At 30.6% G+C, this 19,955-nt stretch overlaps 4 protein-coding genes across 5 annotated transcripts in view; 2 read left to right on the top strand and 2 right to left on the bottom strand.

Annotated features, from left to right (window-relative positions):
* The first annotated feature begins 29 nt into the window (after positions 1–29).
* LOC107191936 (transcription initiation factor TFIID subunit 13) lies at positions 30–2,039 on the top strand. Of its 2 annotated transcripts, XM_015581089.1 has the most exons (4): positions 30–174; positions 357–594; positions 815–916; positions 1,992–2,039. In XM_015581089.1, exons 1-4 carry the CDS (start codon positions 148–150, stop codon positions 1,994–1,996), a joined length of 372 nt encoding a protein of 123 aa, XP_015436575.1. In that variant the 5' UTR covers positions 30–147; the 3' UTR covers positions 1,997–2,039. The 2 variants fall into 2 exon arrangements, with proteins under 2 accessions (XP_015436575.1, XP_015436574.1); XM_015581088.1 differs by lacking the exon at positions 1,992–2,039 and having other exon boundaries at positions 815–933.
* LOC107191935 (protoporphyrinogen oxidase) lies at positions 1,834–3,696 on the bottom strand. Its single transcript, XM_015581086.1, has 2 exons — positions 2,495–3,696; positions 1,834–2,276 (listed from the first exon to the last, which is right to left on the bottom strand). Exons 1-2 carry the CDS (start codon positions 3,638–3,640, stop codon positions 1,944–1,946), a joined length of 1,479 nt encoding a protein of 492 aa, XP_015436572.1. The 5' UTR covers positions 3,641–3,696; the 3' UTR covers positions 1,834–1,943.
* Positions 3,697–4,633: 937 nt separating this feature from the next.
* On the top strand, positions 4,634–6,331 carry LOC107191989 (inositol polyphosphate 1-phosphatase). Its single transcript, XM_015581146.1, has 4 exons — positions 4,634–4,849; positions 5,008–5,278; positions 5,651–5,819; positions 5,887–6,331. The coding sequence occupies exons 1-4, from the start codon at positions 4,637–4,639 to the stop codon at positions 6,329–6,331; spliced, it is 1,098 nt and encodes a 365-aa protein (XP_015436632.1). The 5' UTR covers positions 4,634–4,636.
* Positions 6,332–9,030: 2,699 nt separating this feature from the next.
* The window catches only part of LOC107191896 (neuropeptide Y receptor-like), a 50,976-nt gene continuing 40,051 nt past the window's right edge, over positions 9,031–19,955 (bottom strand). The window contains exons 4-6 of the mRNA XM_015581037.1: positions 11,609–11,677; positions 9,618–9,870; positions 9,031–9,230 (exon numbers count right to left, since the gene is read on the bottom strand). Of these exons, the coding sequence (XP_015436523.1) occupies positions 9,031–9,230; positions 9,618–9,870; positions 11,609–11,677 (522 nt within the window). The remainder of the gene's footprint in view (positions 9,231–9,617; positions 9,871–11,608; positions 11,678–19,955) is intronic.

Here is a 19,955-nt window from a genome sequence, read left to right as displayed (position 1 = left end):
GGTACTACATAATACATGTAAGCAATTGAAGGAAGTTGAAGCTAATTCAACTGATTTCATTCCGTAGCTTGCTTGCTTTCAATTAGTTGTTTGTACTAAATTCATATCGAATTTATAAAAAATAAAGTTGTCAATTTGTAAAAAATTATGGTTACAGAAGAGGGTTTTGAACAGGTATTTGTTGTACATATAAAATTTTATCATTCTAAAGAATTTTGATATAAATTTTGTATCTCTAACCTTAGTTGTCATCTATTTGAAATATATTTACCTCACTTTCTAGAATGTATTTTTCTGGTATTGTTAAGAAAATAATTGTTAATGAATATTGCAAATCTAAAATATAATTCTCTCAGTTCGAAGATGAAGAAGCCGAAATTCCGATTGGTGGAACTTTACCCGGAGGTAGAAAACGATTGTTTTCAAAAGAATTGCGCTGTATGATGTACGGTTTTGGAGACGATCAAAATCCATATACAGAGAGTGTGGACTTATTAGAAGATTTAGTTATTGAGTTTATTACCGAAATGACACACAGAGCTATGGAAATTGGACGTACTGGTCGTGTTCAAGTGGAAGACATAGTATTCTTGGGTAAGTACTGTAAAAATTGATTTCTATAATATAACAATATGTTTACTTTTTAGCTTACTATGAAAATGAATGGTATATATTATGCTCTAATTGAATTTACTCTATCCTTTGTGCTTTCATTGATATACTTGAATTATGATAAATGATTTATCATTTGAAGTGCAATGATGTAATATGTATAAATTTGTTTTATGAATTTCATAATCATTTTGTTTTACAGTTAGAAAAGATCCAAGAAAATATGCGAGGGTAAAGGATCTTTTAACAATGAATGAAGAATTAAAGAAAGCTAGAAAAGCATTTGATGAAGTTAAATATGCAGGTACTGTTACTCAGTAAACTTGTATTAACAGTCTGTTAATATTTAAGTGTATGATAAACAATTTTTGTTTTATTTGAATTTATTCTTCTATTAAAGATTTATTTAATTTTTTAATTGTGTTTTATTTACGTTTTTTCAAACTGTCTTGAGAAAAAAAGTTAACACTTTAATGGACAGAACAAATTCAAATAGAAGTTACTCAGATATAAATAAAATATTTTAAATTTTGAACTTTTTTGTTACAATTGTGCAATAGTACTATTAAGAATAAATATTGCATTGTAGTCGTTGCACAATTATAATTTATCTACAAATATGGAATGCTATGTGCTTGTATATTGCATCTCTACAATAGTACTTTCTGCTTGCTTATCTATAGTGATTTAGAAATACATAATTTAAGAAGAGTGTCACCTACCTAAATTTATTTTATATTTCTTATTTCATAAAACATGCATCAATAAGAGAATGATGGATCATCAAAGCAATGATAAATACACATTATGTTAATAATATTCTATTGGTACCAGTATTCTAAAACATGGCAATAGACACAGAGAAAATTTATTTACATGTAAACCTATATTATTGCTTGTCTATGCAATAAACATGTATGTAAGTGCATAATTTTAATAACTGTTACCTTATAAAGGACCAATAGAGTAATTTACATAATTATTATACATATTCATTTATAATTACAGATTTGTGTATTAATTGAAACATCCATAAACTGTTGCTATTACTACAACATTTTTACACAAATTAATATTAAACACTTTAGTTATGTACATTTGCTAATTACCCAATTCTTCATTATGTTATTGTTTGCTTTTTAAACTTTTATTATGCAATTCATTAAAATAATGCATGTTTTCAAATTATATTGTATAACTTATTTTAGTTTGACAGCCGTGATTACAATAGTGTTAGTGTACATGTCTGCGTGTTGTTTTTATTTTTTTTTTATCATAGAGGAAAGCATTGCAACGTTTGCCTGGCCAAGCTGCATTTGAACTTTTTTAAATTATAGTATATGTGAATTGATATCAGAAACAGCTTGTTTTGCTGACAGAATAACATCATTGAGACTTACTCCTTGGTATGAAGAACCACACAACCCTAATGGAAGTTTGTGCGTCGAAATATAATTCTGGATGCGGGTCAAGCGTTGCATGTGACCTACTATGTGCTGCGGAATACAGTCCTTCAAAATGGAAACACTGAATGCCTTGGGATCTTCCTCAATGTGTAAGATTTCTTTCACTTGATTGACTGCTACGGTCAACAAGTGTTCTTCTGATGAACATTTCCCAAAGTATTTCTCAAACCATGCCCCTCCCATCATTACTGTTAGTACCTGGATTTTGACAATTACAAATGTTCAGTGTTAAGAAGTGCTTCTAAGTCCATTATATATTTGTAAGCAATTACTTAGATATTAAGAACCATTTTGTATCATTACAAGACGTTTTACAAATTTCATACAAGACATAACAAATTCAAACATACAGTATGGCATGAATTATGAAAAGTGATTAAAAAAAGAAAATAATAAATATCCCTATTTGTACATACTGTTGTTTTGGAGTTTTGAGGGAAAGCACATGAATCAAATATCACTCCTAAAATTGGTTTTTCTTCTTTTGGTGGAATAAGGACACCAAATGCTTTCATAGGTAAGACACTTTCAGAAAATTGAAGATTTACAACACCTACTGTTACAGTAGGTATGTCTTTTAGTTCATTAGATAATTCTGGATGTTGTTCTCGAACAAGATTAGCTAAACTTTTTGCTGGTAGACTTGAAATAATGCGGGAATAGTTTTTAACTTCACCATTGACAGTTAATTCTACATCGTTTTTATTAAATTTAAGTTTCTCACACTTATGTTCCATTTTGATATTGACACCACGTTCAGTTATATTTTTAGCTAGTGATCTTGGTAATTCTTCAAGACCTCCTTTAATACCCCACATAGCCCAAAAATCATCTTGAGATGTTTTTACTAAACTCTTATGTGAATTATTATCTAATTGCTTATTTATTTCAGTATCATCATTTTTTATTGTTTCGGTTTTCTTTCTTACAGTAGTTTTATTTTTATTTTTTGATAATTGTTCTAATATAATTCCTTTGATTATAGAACCATGTTTTTGTTCAGCATCAAATAAAGGTTTCATCAATGATTTTATACTTATTTTATGTGCATCTCCTGCATAGATTCCACAAACCATTGAACTAATCACTTTATCTGCTACATCTTGGCCCATTCTTCTTTCTATAAAACTATATGTACTTTCATCATCTTTAAGAACTTTTGGTGCTCTTAGATCATTCCATACAAGACTGAGTAGAGAACGATTCAACAATGAATTTTTTTTTATAATTCCCTTGAAAGTACTCGGTAATAAATGTAGCTCATTATCCGAGTATATTAAACGATTTTTAGATGCAGGATGAATGTTTCGAATAGGTATAATTTTGTCTGATAGTTTTAATTGTTCTATTAATTCTAATGTATTTTTGCCACTTGCACCTGAAGGTCGGATTGTTCGTGGACCTTGTTCAAAAATTGTCCCATCAGATAGTTCTATTGAACGTACCCAGCCACCCACACGATTTGTGGCTTCAAATATAACTATTGGTGCCATTTTCGAATTTTGAAGAGCATAATATGCAGCTGATAAACCTGACATACCAGCCCCTAGTATTCCTGTCATTTTGAATATATTAATAAATAATAACTTAAACTGAACAACAATTTTTACTTGTTATGTACACCACAATAAATTATTTAAAATAAAGTGTAATCCGATACCGAATCAATGATTTTTTTTGTTGCAATTGATACATAATGTACTCAATGCCATTATAAAGTAAATATTTGTACGTATAAAATAAATATTTAATTGTTCATTTGTATACGTTTAATATTCTTTACTTTTTATTACAAACTAATAGCATGACGAAAACAGTATCAGGTCTAGGTTAGGTTATGGTTACACTTCGAAATAGAATGAACACTAAACGCAACTAAACAAGTGAACGTGAACAAGCATATTAAGTCTATTTATCAGCTGTTATAAAATTCGCAGATTTCGGTTTCAAGATATTGATACGCAATCAAATTAAAACTTGCTATTGAAGAATTTCTGTTTTTATATATACTGTAATATTGTTACGCATACATTTCTTCTGAAATTTATTTAACATATTGAATCCTTCGTAATTGTAATCAAATAATTCAGGATTATCGAATATATATATAAATGATGAAAAAATTGTTTAGTAGGGAAACAACAAAATGATAATAAATAAAGTTATGTTATTACTATTATTCCAAATTTTTTATTTTAATCCATGTTCGTAAATTTAATCAGACGGAAATGGGTATACATAAGTACATACTATCGGCTTACGTCAATCGCTAATTATAATATATGAACGATTCTTTTGATTTTCTAATAATGCAATCACGTTTGTTGCATCGATCGTCACCGCCACCCTTTATGTTGGAGAGATTATATTAATTTAGTATTCTATTATTATATAATAGATTTTACTTGGATTCCTGTCAAAAAGGTTCTTTGATAAACTCATTAAACATTATTTTCTAGCAGTGTATAACATATTTCTATTGTTTATATATGTATGTATATGTTTAATCATTTATTATCATTACACTACTCAAAATTTTAAGCATAATAATCACAAAAATGAAAAACGGCAGTAGATTGTTGTCTATTCTTCTAAAAGTCTCAGAAAAAGCTGCAAATATTGCAAGAGCTTGTAGGCAGAATGATGCCCTTTTTAAATTACTTGTGCAAGAAAAATCAGAAGAAGAGAAGAATCCACGGTTCTTTCAAGATTTTAAAACTCTGGCGGATGTTCTTATACAGGAAACAGTTAAACATGACATTGAAAGAGAGGTAAGTTGAAAATTCTATGAAACATCTTATGCATCTATTCTGTACTTTGTTTTATCCAAGTATTAAAAACTTAGCACAAATATTAGTTTGGTAATGTATAGAACATATTGAATGAGTTTTGAAAATAACAGAAACAACATATTCATTAATGCTATTAGTTTCCAGAATTAGTCAAAGCAGTACAAGGCGAAGAAAACAACATATTCAGCAATGCTATGGGTGAAACTATAGTCATAACAGTTTGTTCTACAATTGAAGAAACTACTGAGTTATTAGCTAAAGTGATGGAAAGTGATATTACAACTGCAGAATCATTAGCTACAGAAGTTCATAAAGACATTGAACTCCTAGATGTTCCAGTAGCAACTGAATTACCTCTGGATCTTGACATTAATATTGATAATATTGGTATATGGATAGATCCAATTGGTAAGAAATGTGATAATATGATTTACTATGGTAGTATTCTATAGCAAGTTTAATTTATACATAATAATTATAATGTAAAATATGAAATACTAAGATTCTAATAGTTGGTAAAAACATATATAGGAAATTCATATGGTAAATAGGTTATTTCCATACTTTTTTATGTAAACTTATGTTTCCCTCTGTGTCAGTTATAGGAAATAGATCTTCCTTTATACACTCAGTTTTTTTCATGATGAAGTATTGCTTTCTTTATACTAAATTGCTGTCTTTTGTTATACCATGAAATTGAGTAGATTACTTGTCAAATGTTGTATTTGTTTTGTAGTTTAATAAAGCATGCCTGAGGAACAATTCGTGGAACTTTTGTAGATTCAACTGCGGATTATGTATATGGAGGGGAAAAGGTGGATGATGCTACTGGAATACATGTGAGCGGTTTGAGATGTGTTACTGTTCTGATTGGAGCATATTCTAAGAGCACAGGCATACCAGTTTTGGGAGTTGTTAATCAACCGTTTTATACAAATATGGACTCATGGTAAAATACAAATTTTTATAACATATGGTTTAGAGAATATTAATGTATTCTATAATTTGTTTAACAGGTGGAAAGGAAACTGTTACTGGGGATTTGTAGAAAATGATATGAGGCAATGTTCAATATCTAATGAAACTACTGATACAAAGGTGGCTGTTCTTAGTAGAATGGAAGATGCTGATATAAAATCTAAACTATTAAGTGCTGGTTTTACATTAGTAGAAGCAGCAGGAGCTGGTTATAAAATTTTAAGTGTTGCTCTTGGAGAAGCTGATGCTTATATTTTATCTAAGAAATCAACATACAAGTGGGACACTTGTGGGCCCCATGCTCTTGTACGTTCTTTAAATGGAGGTGTCATTGAATTTCAAAGTTTTATAAAAAATCCTGATTTGGATTATTTGGATGTAAAATATATATCTGCAACTGATAATTTTTCAAATAGCAATGGTTTGATAGCATACAGAAACATTGAAACTTTGCAAATATTAAAGTCTATTTTATGCAAATAATACATTTTCAGTATTATTTATTATATTATCATTGTGCTAACTTATTTAACATGTTACCATAGTATTTATTAGAGCATTTTTAATGCTAAATAAGAGGGACTTATTGATGTGGCATTTATTTAATGCAGTTTTACATTTTTCAATATGAATAATTTCTTTGGAAATAAATATGATTAGATGTTAAATGTGTTTATCACGTTATATTAGCATTTTAACAAATGGGCAAAGTACAAAAATGCTTGTGACAGCATTTAACAATGTTACCTGGAAAATTCTGCATTATAAAATTGTTCATACCAGCAGTATATTTAGGAATCATTCCTTTGTATTAACCAGCATTATGACAAATTTAACATTTTGTGGTCTACTACATTTCTGAGACAAATAGTTTTATTTGTTTTTAAGAACTATACCAAAACTATTCAGATGTGAATGTAAGAAAGAATGCAATGTGATATTAGGACTATTTGACTATAGGACAACAGAAGGTAAATAGAAGCTTTATTACCTATTTTTATTAATAAATGTTGAAAATACTCCTATGTGATAAACTAAATAATTCCAAAAAATCTTAGTAATCAAAGCTTGAATTTTATATTTCTATATTATTGACATTTTAGCAGATTATATTATGTATAACAAACTACATGAGAATGTATCAACAGTACTTAAAAATATGTAAATTATTTCAGTCAACGTGTACTAATGTATGAATTATAGATATTTATAATCCATAATATGTAATAAAAATGTTAAGAAAATATTATATACAGCCTTTGATTTTTCTTGTTGAACTTCACACATTCTTTATTAATCGTTTGGAAATTCTAGGTCTTTAGTAAAACATAATAACAAGTATTGATACATATACATAACAAATGCTTATGCGTACCAGGTAAGTATTGTAGCATTATTACAATAACTAGTTTAACCAAGTTCCCAATACTTTAAACAAATTTGGTAAAATGTAAGGTACAAATTCCACTGTAATTACTAAGAATTATTATGGAATCCTGAATTATATATCATCAAATGTTATAAATTTATTTATTATAATTTTATGTCGTTAGTTTCTTAACGAATTTCAAGCTCCAACTACAGTTAATATCAGGAATTTATGATACATATAACTATCACTTAACATACAATTATCATACTAGTGTCTGAACTTTTAGTCTCCTGTGAAGCTCAGTTTTTATATTTATTTAAGTGTGGTTATTTTCATTGTATCTACTGCTTTACAGTTCTAAACTTTAAAAACGTAATTGCGTTTAATACGTATTGCTTGTACTTACATATATATTTTCTAGCATCGTCTTCATTCTTCCCCACACTTTAGTTTTACTCTTTACTGTTGTTTAAAATCCTACAGTTGGGAACTAATATTCAAATATTACATACTCACAATTAAACAGCTTTTACTAGTACATACTTATTAATACTTACTCACTTTTGTATAAAAAATATAACGTATTTTAATTGCTTATATTCAAAACTGAATCAGTTAATGACGGATATCAATACTGACACTAACAGTACTGCAATTTACCTTATAGTGAGGCGCGAAATTATTTTCAATCAGTGGTATTTAAAATGTTAAAGAACCGCGAATTTTAAATTATTTCCATAATAATTCCCCTAATAAGATCCAATAATTTAAAGAACATATAATTCCCCAATTTTTACTTGTAACCAAGAAAATCTGTTTTCTTTTTAGAAGGTAAAATTTTCTATTTGTATACTTTTTTAAATACCAATTATTGTATTATTTATTTAAAAAATTTAATATTACACATATGGAGCAATAAGTGAAACAAGCAAAATTTATTCAAATTTTATTATTTTTCTGTTCAACTCTTGTGTTATATTAATTTTTTATTAGACATTTTTAACATTGTACATTACGCCGAAATCTAGTTTACTTAAAGTATTTCTTACAATAATGACTAAAAAATGTATATATATATTCAGGTCAAATTTTGAACCTGATGTTTGTACAAGGAACATTAATGTTTTTATGTACAGTGACCATAGTGCTTACAAATATTTGAAAACTTCAGAGGATGTAGGGATTATGTAACATTTTTGTTAGAAGTGAGTATTCTGAGTAAATGAAGGTGATATTTGGTGTTCTGGCAGATAGTACATTTCGTATAATAAAAAAATTCAAAGAGGATGAAGAATGTATGTTACAGAGGTAAAGGCATAAAGTATAACTTTTAAATTCAACTTAGGTACTACAAACTTAATACTTGTAACACAACATCTTCATTCTTTGAAGCTTTGAATTTCACTAAAAAATAAAGCGCATAGATTATTACCTTGCGACAGAAGGAATTTCAATTCATTTCCTTATTCCAATTTAAGTAGATCCGTATATTTTCTGTAATTTCATGTTTTCAAATTTGTTTTATATTTTGCGAAAGATGTGAGTTCCAAATAAATTGCTAATTGAATGTGCAGAACACATATTTCGATTTATTATGTTTGTACAGAAACTGCGTTTTGCAGAAATGAATCGAAAATTAATATCAAGCTAAATCTCGTTGTTTTGTTTCTCCCTTAAAGTAACATATTTCTTCAGGTCTAATTGCAAAGGTTTCCGTTACAATTTTTTAAAAGTTGTACTTATTGAGTTAGACATCTATCTTCACACTTACTTAATATGTAGCTAGGATTACTTTAACTATAAAAATTGTCTATAATTGTTCCTCCGAGTGAGATTCGAGACATGTAAATTGTCGTTGTACTTGTTGAGCTGTGGGTCGGAATGTGTCGTTCCGAAAACTGGCACTTCTTACAGGTGTGTTATGGTTTCCGTTTGTTTGGCGGCGAACGCTAATATAAGTCGTGCAAGTGTTCATACGTCGCAGGACAGAGTAACCCGAACCATCGACCCCTAAAACAGGAATAAAAATTTCGCATTTTCCGCGGCAAAAAGATTTGCTATACAGAAATTATTTAGCATTTTGTGAAAATGCACAAATTGTACAGTTGACATTGGTCCCAATTTTGATAGTATTGTGCTTACAAGTGTAACGCAGAATAACTCAATTTCTAAGTATTTTAAAATAATATTTTATTTTTCTTAATCTACATTTATGGTTCGCTTGAAAAGTATAGAATATACAATTATTTTAAGTATTACATTAGTTTATAACATAAAAGTTGTCGAAGCTACTTTTATCATTTAACTTTCCTTCGTCTGAAATAGATAGCACGTGTATCTTCAAAGTTATGTGATCGTCTGACATTCGTTACCAATACTCAGTTACAATTCAATTACCAGTTAAAGGAATTCCAACCAAACTGGCGTTTTGATTATCATTACGTTGCGTCTCGTTACGAAGAATTCGATGTGCCCCAGGTAAACGTCTGATTGCAGTGATAAAACCACTTCGAAATCTCGCATTCATCCAGCAATAAATAACTGGATTGTAACAGGAATGTGACATGGCCAGGCAATGAAGGACCATCCATAAAAAAGGAATTCCAGACCAACTCATCAGTCCTACGTCGTCGTCGTTGTCCATTATTAACTGTATAAAAGATTTCGTTTATTGATTAATTTTAGTTATTTTTTATGCTACTGTTATTATGCATATTGTACATGAAAATAAAGTTAGGGATTGCTAAGGCGAAACTATACATATAACACTTTAATTAGGAATCTAAAGTTTTAGTCAAAACACATTCTTGATCAGACAGAATTTCAAGACAGTATTGGCATTTTTTTACTTATGATGGAGGAATAAAGACCAGTAAATTTAACGAATACGTAATAAATATAGCATTGTTGTTGCATAAAAAAATAGAAATTTTCTAAAGAAGTTCTCAAAGCAAGAGAATTAATGTTAAATTCAAATCGTTAAGTCTTGCGTCATGACATTTCCGTATAGTGTAAATACGCTCAGCATAAGTAATATTTTGTGGTATTTTTATGTCTACATTTGCTTTAAGCTTTATTTGCAAGTCTCATAAAACGTAAGAATGGACGTATTTTATGTTGTTTGTACCGATTGTGTTTTATGAGTTTTTAGGTACTTTAACCTCCATGAGTATGGACGTATTTTATGTTGTTTGTACCGATTGTGTTTTATGAGTTTTTAGGTACTTTAACCTCCTATGCATATATAATTAGAGAAAAACAGTTGCATTAAAAGTATAAAACAGTAACAATAAATCACAATAGTCATTATGTAATCTTTTTTAAGATTATTTACAGTGTGTAAGACGACTCAGGAGTTCAGGAATATTAAAGTGGTGAAACTGAACTTTAATTTTCGTATATAAAGTTATCTTTTGCAAGGGGCTTTTAAAGGTTTGATATTTTTTCTAAAAGCTCAGCATTACTTTACGCGTCTGTAATTCTACATTTTCAAGAGTTGCGTTAATGATCTCAAGACGGCAGTTTAAATATTCCGAAGTGTAATTTCCGTCCTTAGTTATTATAATTGTCGTACGTAAGTCGTCGCCTACCTTCCGTTTTCTTCCCTTCATTATTAAGGATAGTGCAAAATCGGCGATAAACGGAAGCTAGTGTCCTACGTCGCCCATAGAAGGAGGGAACAACGTAGAAGCAAGTAAAGCGAACAGTGACGTTAATAGTTGTTGCTGTTGGATTCCAGAAATAATAGCGTCATTTATGAAAATAATCAACTTGGTATTTGCGTCATATGTTCAGTATTATAGGTTGGACATATTAAACAGGAAAGTGATGCCATCATCTCGATGGTAAGCGAGAATGAGTCTCAGTCAAAGATGAATAAATTCATTAGCTAGTTATTTTTTTTATAGACTAAACGTGGAAATTTCAATTTTTATAATAAAATGATAATTGTCCTTGAATGAGTAGGTACTTGGAAAACTATTATATTTTGTATTATGCGAATAAAATTCTGCCCAATTCTGGTCCCAATCATGTGTGAACTATCTACTTTTGAAATTGATTCTTATTAGAGTAAGTTTAGAAAACTATTACTTACTTAACAAATGATTATTCTGAGGTCAGTGTAATTTGTTTTTAAGTACAAATGTATTAGATGCCATGAAATAAGAATTCACAAAAACATTAAAATATTAATATTAAAGTAAATCAAAGCCTTGATTGTGTCTAGTTTTCCCGTGATCTATGCACAAAATATCAACTTTCTTCTACACATTTATTATATTTTTAATCAGTTTTTTTCATATCTATTTTATTTCTATAATCAGCAACGCACTTTTTCATATTCAGGGAATTTAACGACATGAGATTTATCAGAACAAGTCACTTACGATCAATATATTAAATGGGAGCCAACAGATAGTGAATACTATTACAACAGTCACCATCATCTTCACCATCTGAAACATAGATATATAATATTTTCGGATATTACATTTTGAAAATTAACATTTTATAATTGTTACCCTTTTATTTTAATACGGCTCTTCCTTATTTAGTAACAATCACAAAAATAATATGGAAAAGAAGCTTAAGCGAAAGCTACATTAACATGTTTTTATATTAAAAATTGTCCATATTTTCACAATATGTTCAAGTTCCTTGTAATTTTATGCTAATATACGTTCAAAATATTTATGCCGGCAGTAATGGAGGTGTTGAAAATTTCCGGTAAAATATGAGAAAAACGTGTAGCTGACCAAAGTTCGGCCAGAAAACATAATTCACGTCGAAATCTCTATTTTCGGTTGGGATGAACGTGGGGTATTATGCCGCTGCCGTTAATATTCTGCGGTCTGTTCACCCCAAGCTTATTTTACTGTGCGGCCAGCGAATACGTCTACGGTCGCATGTTGCCACGGATAACGGCATCGTTACCACATGGAAATTCGTAACCATGATAGATTACGATTTAATTTCCCTTGCGTGTTTAAAAAATTCAATTATCCTCGACAATGTGCGGAACCATAGTTTTCCACACTTCCTTTTATGATTAATCGGGGTTTAATGAACCCGTTGAACTGATGCGATCAACAGCAAATTTTATTTCACTGTAAATACTATCTATTATAAATACTTTGCTATTCGAAATTATTCGGTGTAGCAATAAGTAATTCACTATACGTGGTTTCATTATCGTGGCAATATATTTTAGATTTCGAATATCTTTTCAATCTTTTGTTTAGTCAAAATGGCGACGAATGATGGGAACAAATAACGAGTATTGTTAAAATTAGATAGGTATTTGAATTATTTCGAAATGAATGCAGTGTTTGACAAAAAATAGTGGACTACTAATTGGTACAACTAACATGTATACATATAATATAATGCTTTGGAATTATTCATATGTAATTGTAGATTCATAAGGTAAACGTAAGATTTCTGAACGTTCAGTTGGTAATTATTTAAATTAAAATTTGTAACAAAGTTCTATCGCAATTATAAACATATCTAACGGTATTCTTCTCAAGTGTTGTATACTTTCATTCTTGTAGTAAATTCTTAGAAAGTCCATTGCTTGAATTCTCATCGAGTAACAGAATAGCGTTACGTGATACGTATCGTGTTTTTCTAGGGTATCCTTAGAGGGAAATATTTTATATTCTACAGCAAGTATTGGTTTTCCTCTTCACAAGTTTGTTTCGAGCAACGTGAGATAAATTTGGAAGTTCTTTTGTTTACAGCCAGACACTTTGTTACTCCTTCTGAATTTTGATCACTGAATTTTCATAGTTACTACTTGTGAATCTGCTGCGCGTAAATTATGGCACATTCATCTTTTTTAGACATTTTTTACTCCCTTGCCATTTATTTCCAATTTCCCTTGTTTCAAATATTCTTTTTCGTGACTTTTTCTGTCCTCTTGTTTTCGAGTACACTGCTCCGTTAGTGATTTTTCTATCTTTCTGATTTTGAAACTGAGAACTTATTCCAAGTATTCGTTTGAACGCTACACATGATAATTAGATTAGAATTCTTTCGATGTGTCTATTATGATCATATAGAAATGGAGTTTCTCATGACAGAATTTAGACAAGTCGCAGGCATAAAAAAAAATTATTTTTAATTAAAAAAAAATGTTACTTTTAAGACAGATCTAGCGATTTTATTCTACGAAATATGTACTTATGTTATATTTTATTATTTATTTTATCAGTACAAGTATTGTTTAATAATCTATAATTTAAGTTAAAATAAACTTTTACTGTATTCCTATAAATTTGAATCCTTTTGTGTTTGTGGAAAAAATTTCATAAACACATTAAACATAATCATATGTATAATAAAGTAATGATTATGTTGATAGCAAAATGGGGTATTCCATTTTTTTCGCATTATCATTGAATTTATCAATTAAGAAATCCGTGTAATTTGTTTTTTTTACACGCTTAAATCTATCTATTGAAAGTTCGGTTATACAACCTTCAGTTATATGTAAATGATTCCATAATGATATAGAACGTAGACGACAAAGTGTTGCAAAAATAATTATAGTTCGGAATGTCTGGCTTTAGTGAAGTTTACTTGAAATATGTCCATGTCACTTGTTATGTACATGTCAAAAACGTTACCTAAAGTTATCGGTATTTCTGTATAGTTATTAATGTATGTGATAAATATAATAAATGTCGGTACAAAGGGTAGGTATAGTCGAATAAGAGGGTTCAAAGTGCCCTTACATTAAATCGGCCTGTCGATGGACCATCCGAATGCTTATCAAGAAAAAATACCCTCTATCTCGGCCAGGAGGGTAGTACAGGGAAAAAGCGGATTATCTGTTTTTGCTCTTTTTTCCCTATTCAATCGCATGCAAAAAATTTGATACGTTGTGGTTATCGGGGCACGTGTTAGAGGAGTTTTTCCGATTTTTTGGTTGAAACTTCTAGTTATCAACAATGACGATAACCAAACTCTATGAAAACTGGAATAAAGCTGAACAGTATACTCGCACTATGCGAGTTGTAATCAACCGAGCCCAGTTGTGATATGTATCTACAAAGCAACAATTTAACTTCTCAAAGTGAATCGGATACTATTCACAATTATCAATAAATCCAAATGACTGAACAGAAATGAAAAACATTTACTAGCTTTACTAAATGTGACAGCAATTATGTTCAATTACCAGTAAACCTCTAATTACTACATTAATCGTATTTACAGTAATATACATAGAAGACCACGAAAAAAAATTGTTTCGTTTAATCAAACTGTATATTAATAGTTACGCGACAGTGCAACATTTCAACGGATTATCCAACTGCTCCAATGCAGACAATAGAATGTTCGAAATTTCAAAATTGTTCGTTTCATAAAGGGGTTCGCAGGTTCACCTTCTTGCCATTTCTATCATGAATTTTATAGCGCCCTGCGCGTACGAGATATGGTAATGTGTATTTTTTTCCACCCTATAGAGATTTTGTCTCCTCGTTGAATTCCGTGCCGTCCTTTTTTTTTATCGTTCGCAAAACGTGCAATCGGACTATTTCTTCCTGTTTCTCTTATAGTTTCTCCCCCTTTTGTCGCTCCTTCGTTTTTCCAGTGTCCTTTGTCGCATTCAGACGCATTCCGATATGCGAGGGCAGCACCGTCGCTATCGCTGCGTTCATTCACTGGAAATCAAACGTTATATCTTTCGTAGTACGGTGCACCTCTATCTCGCGAGGGCCATGAAAAACGGCTGCACCGAATGTGTCGATGCTCGTGGCCGTAAAGAAAGAGCGAAGCACACCGACTCTACCGAGAACGATACTTTTCAAATATTTATGTTTCTTCTACCCTCAGGCCCGGTTCAAGATTTTTTGTGATCCAGGACTATCAGATTTTCGGGGGCCCCCTTGGTTGAAAAGCGACGGGTGGGGGGTTGTAATACAGCACAACCAAATAAATATATCTTTGAGAAATTTAAATTTATTTTAAATGAAATTAAATAACATTTAATCATAACGAAATGGAATGTACACTAACTTGCAAACTCGGTTTCCACAACGGGAAAAAGTGGCGTTAGAGAAAGGCCTCCTACCTATTAGTAAATTTATTTCAAGTGAAAAAAAAATTAAGTTTAAATTTTAATAATTCCCGATTATTCCCACTTATTCCCCTAGTGGAAGCAGAGTTTGCTCGTGGGTGTACAGAATGGGGCCCCCAGGAATGTGGGGCCCGGGACTACAGCCCCCCGAGACCACCCTTTGATTCTGTACTGCCTACCCTACGAAGAACAAGACGAAGCTTCGTGAATCCACGCTGCAAAGAGTCTCGCGTCTATCATTTGGGGGAGCCGACGAAGCACTTACGCGAAATCGTGGACCGCAGCGAGCCTGTCCGATGATTAACGACGATAATCCACGAAAGCACACCCGATCATTAGTAGGTGTACCAACCATTATCAATGTTTCGCATTAAAACACTGACAACCACGTTCGAGAAATGAGGCGTGAACAAAGAAGGATAAAAAATGAGGATCCGGCCGTTAGGTGAAATTAATCGTCGAATTTATCGTCTTGAATTACCGAAAAAATATTATCTTTTTATTCTTCTGTTGGACAACCGACGAAAAAAGGTCCAACGAATGCGTCTATCCAGAGGCCAGAATATATTATTCAACACTGGGTACGATTGTACTGAGCCCTTATTATTCCACACCACCGAAGGGCTAATTTCATCCCCTACCTACCAAATTTATAGTATGTACTCACGAAAGTATTTGAACAGTTGTCATAGAGAATGTATGGCAGCAAGTGGTACGGGGAATCTAGTGTTTATAGAAGGAATTTTTCATAAATATATCTGCACATTTTGCAATAAAATTTAAATGAATGTGCCGAGAAATCTGGACCATCTGAATGTTTCTATTTTTAAGGGGATAACGATCCTAAATATACAGTGAGAATTGTGAAAGACTGAAGTTTATTGAAATACATTCCCACATATTGTAAACACCACTACAGTGCCCTGATATTAATCCAATATTATTACGATATTAATACACCTATCATATTGTAAACACCACTACAGTTCCCTGATATTAATTCAATTGAACATTTATGGGGAATAATAAAAAAATAATTTTAAAAATTTGATATAACTTCGTAAATATTATTGATGGACAAAATTATTCAAATATGGAATTCTGTAACACCAAATATAACTAAAAATAATTAACTGCGCGAGTACTCTTGTGACGTGTGATGTGTAGTCTCACTAAAACCAATTGTTAAATATTATTGGGTTCTAGAGATTTCCTAACGATTTATTTTAACTCCATTTATTTCTGGACATAGTCAATGATATATTCTTGTCCGCAATAGAAATAAATATGCAAAATAAATAGGCATGAGATCTTGAAACAGTGTTTATTTATCAAAATAATATGTCGGTATTGTTTCATAGAACAAAATGTCCTGTGTACATCTAATATTTGAGAATCAATGATTTATTTACGATTAAATAAATGAAACGAAAAATGCAATAATTGAACATGTATTTTCAGTGTAATGTTTATAGCATTTTCGACTTGTCTGTAAATAACGAGGTCATAAAATATTAGGTTGCTGCATAATGAATGTCGTTTTTTAATGCTATTTTGGTCAATCATCCTCGTTTTCGAGAAATCGAGTTTGAAAAGTAATCTGAAACGCGTGTATTACAAAATCATAGTAGTAAGTAGAAACAGAATGCAATGAACAAACACGTTAGTCAAGTCCTATTCAATTGGACGTGTATCCACTAGATTTTCAAATTCGATTGTCTCGGAAATAAAACCTCAAACGCAAATTTGTTAATCTTGATTCTCGTCTTATTTTGAGCCGCACTATCTCCCTGATCAAATTTGTACCACGAATTTTGGCCCACCTTGTATGGGACGAGGTAGATCGAATGAGGGTAACACCTATAAATTTCAAGGGCACGTTTAGAAAAAGCTTAGGGTCGAGATGTTTCAGTTATTCACTGTATAAATTTCTTACAGAAAGGAAGGATCAAATGAATTAATTTACATATCATTTCACATAAAATATTATTTTACACTTTCCTGAATCTCCTATCCTTATAGTATATTTTCTGAAACTCACTATAATACCGGTCCGTTTTATAAAATGAATACAACGTTGGGAATTGACGCAGTATTTTTAGAAATTCAGAAACGAAACTGATGTTTGCTGGAATGTTAAGAGAATTATTTCGGAGAACTGGAAACATTGAAAATATGAAAACTGTACTATTTTAATATTTAGACATTGTAGAATTGCAGGCTGATGTTTGTTTTTATTCATACAAAAAAATAATCGATATTGTTATAAATTATATCTTATAATTTGAATTCAAGCAATGATTGGTCAAGTTTCGTAGGAATTTTTAAAATAGTTAATTCATAGCTTTATTAATAGTTTATTGTGAACGTTGCAGGAATTTAATTTTTTTAATCATGTCAACATTCTCTTCATTATTTTAGCTGTTCGAGTTTTTATTTTAAAGTGAGCTCAATATACACAAAGTGCCAGGGCTGTATATTTCCGAAAGAATTCATAAATCATTTTCTTATAGGAGAATAGCTTGAAAGCCTTCTGTGTCCATAATAGCTATTCAGTGATCTCAGTTTATTGCAATCGCGATTATTGAATTTCAAAGAGCTTTTCAGAGACGATCATAGGGGGATCAGTATGAATTGAATGGTGGGTTCTGGAGTAAGGAAATTTTTCGTTTAGGATTCCTGCATCACTCGCCATTTGTCAATTCAGGGCCTTTAAAAAATTTGTCATTATACTGAGAAGTCTTAACGAGGAAAACATCGATTTACGACTGTCAAACTGTTCGGTTAATAGGTTTATTTGTGTTTTATCGACTATTGCACGTTAAAGACAAGTGGTGATTGATTTCCATATATCTTCAGTTTTTGCTACGTAAATATTTAATGATGATGCGGTAAAAACATAGTAATATTATTTTAATTTTTATAATTATGGACGTAGTCAGGGCGGGGAGCAAAGTCCCCCCCTCCCACAAGAAAAAAATGTGGCCTTTTAGTAGGTAGAAAACAAAATAACCTAAAGTAAGAATATATCATATATTTTATAATATTATTGAACCTTATTGTAACAAGAAGAAACACTTATTGATTACCTTTACAAGAATTGTTATTTTACAACAATGTTTATTAAATTACACTGAACATCATTGGAATTTTATTGAATTTATTTTGAAAATGTATTTACTTTCAAAATTATTTAAAAATATTTTTACGGATTCTCTTCGGTAATTATTCTCGTACAGTTAAGTGGTACAAATTTCAGGAAGATAGAAGGAAATATCTACTAATATTTGTAGTTTGTTTTATTTACTTAAAATGTGTTTTTAATGTGACATCGTGTGGATAATGACTTTCAAAGCATTTTAAGATATTCCAGTGATAAACAGATACACCGAATTTGGTTTAAAGAGTCTCGTTCTAATAAGTAGCTCAGTCACGAACTTGTTTTAGTGTATTCGTACTGATTGACAATTATGTTTCCGAGTAAATGATGCCAGACGATCGTATCAAATGTTGAAAACTCACAGAATAATTAAATGCCCATTATAAAGTAGTAACGAATTATTTTTCATCGTCTTTGCAATGTTTTGTTTCCGACGAGATCGTTTGCCTCTATAAATAACTAAAGAATTGCAAACTGTAAACTCTCAGATTCATAATTGTATCAATTTTATTCAAAAGAAAGTAACACTTCTTTCATTCTTTTCTTTTGTAACAGATTTTTAGTAGTAAATAGGCTTTAATTCATGCAATAAATCCTGTAAAATTGAATAATAACAATTTATACAAATGTATTTTGTCGAATGCCAAAGTTATAGTTCTCAAAAATGGTAATGTTAATTGGCATGGTAATTGTTAATAGAACGAATAACAACATACTATTTTGTTTTATTCGACTAGTTGCTTCGACGATAGCTTGCTTTTCCAAAGTCAAATGTTAACGTCATTAAGTTTCTAAGCGCGCAATTTTATTCCTGTTTCTTTAATTATGATCCTAATTATCATTCAAAGTATAATATTTTCACACATTGTTAGTCTACATATACATAGTTCTTAATTCCTTTCAGTTCACACAATAATCCGTGTAGAGTGAATTTCCGTTCATTTTAACTCATGAATTGGTATATATTTTTTGTCATACGAAATCTAAATAACAGAAGGAAGACAGTTACAAAATACTGAAAAATAGCATATCCTTCGATAAAACTTGATATTCCACCTTTTTAAAAGGGGAGGAAAAGCGTTCAATGAGATAAGGAATAATCTCGACTGATTTATTTTCTTGTTTTTATCGTGGGAACAAGTGTAATTACTGTTAACGAGGTTAGAAGAATGGTCTCATAAATTTAAAGCAAATTGGTGCTTTATTTGTAATGTATGATCGTGTGATATCCTACTATCCCCGGGAGGTTAATATATTTATTTATTTTCAGTTATTTGTAAAGAACGTTAATGCAATAATTTAACAGAAGCGGTATGATATGAACGTTATAAATTAATAGATAATAATACTCTTCTGTTTATACCAGCATGTAGAAATACTACACAGGTCATTCTGATGTACTCACACTCACAGTTCATCGAATACTAATTCCTCGGCTAAATAGAATCCCTACCCTCATATGCATACCTGCCACCATATTTTATTC

The sequence above is a fragment of the Dufourea novaeangliae genome, unplaced genomic scaffold, assembly GCF_001272555.1.
Source record: "Dufourea novaeangliae isolate 0120121106 unplaced genomic scaffold, ASM127255v1 scaffold248, whole genome shotgun sequence".
NCBI lineage: Eukaryota > Metazoa > Arthropoda > Insecta > Hymenoptera > Halictidae > Dufourea > Dufourea novaeangliae.
The sequence above is the reverse complement of the archived record's forward strand: the minus strand, read 5'-3'. Positions and strand labels throughout refer to the sequence as shown.

Bases quoted from the DNA above. Each gene is read 5' to 3' on its own strand.
- LOC107191936 (XM_015581088.1), top strand. From the start codon at position 148: ATGGTTACAGAAGAGGGTTTTGAACAG. The intron at 175-356 runs GTATTTGTTGTA...TAATTCTCTCAG, and splicing joins CAGAAGAGGGTTTTGAACAG to TTCGAAGATGAAGAAGCCGA. The intron at 595-814 runs GTAAGTACTGTA...TTTGTTTTACAG, and splicing joins GGAAGACATAGTATTCTTGG to TTAGAAAAGATCCAAGAAAA.
- LOC107191989 (XM_015581146.1), top strand. From the start codon at position 4,637: ATGAAAAACGGCAGTAGATTGTTGTCTATTCTTCTAAAAGTCTCAGAA. The intron at 5,279-5,650 runs GTAAGAAATGTG...GAACTTTTGTAG, and splicing joins TATATGGATAGATCCAATTG to ATTCAACTGCGGATTATGTA. The intron at 5,820-5,886 runs GTAAAATACAAA...TTTGTTTAACAG, and splicing joins TATACAAATATGGACTCATG to GTGGAAAGGAAACTGTTACT.
- LOC107191935 (XM_015581086.1), bottom strand. From the start codon at position 3,640: ATGACAGGAATACTAGGGGCTGGTATGTCAGGTTTATCAGCTGCATAT. The intron at 2,277-2,494 runs GTATGTACAAAT...GTCAAAATCCAG, and splicing joins CTCAAAACTCCAAAACAACA to GTACTAACAGTAATGATGGG.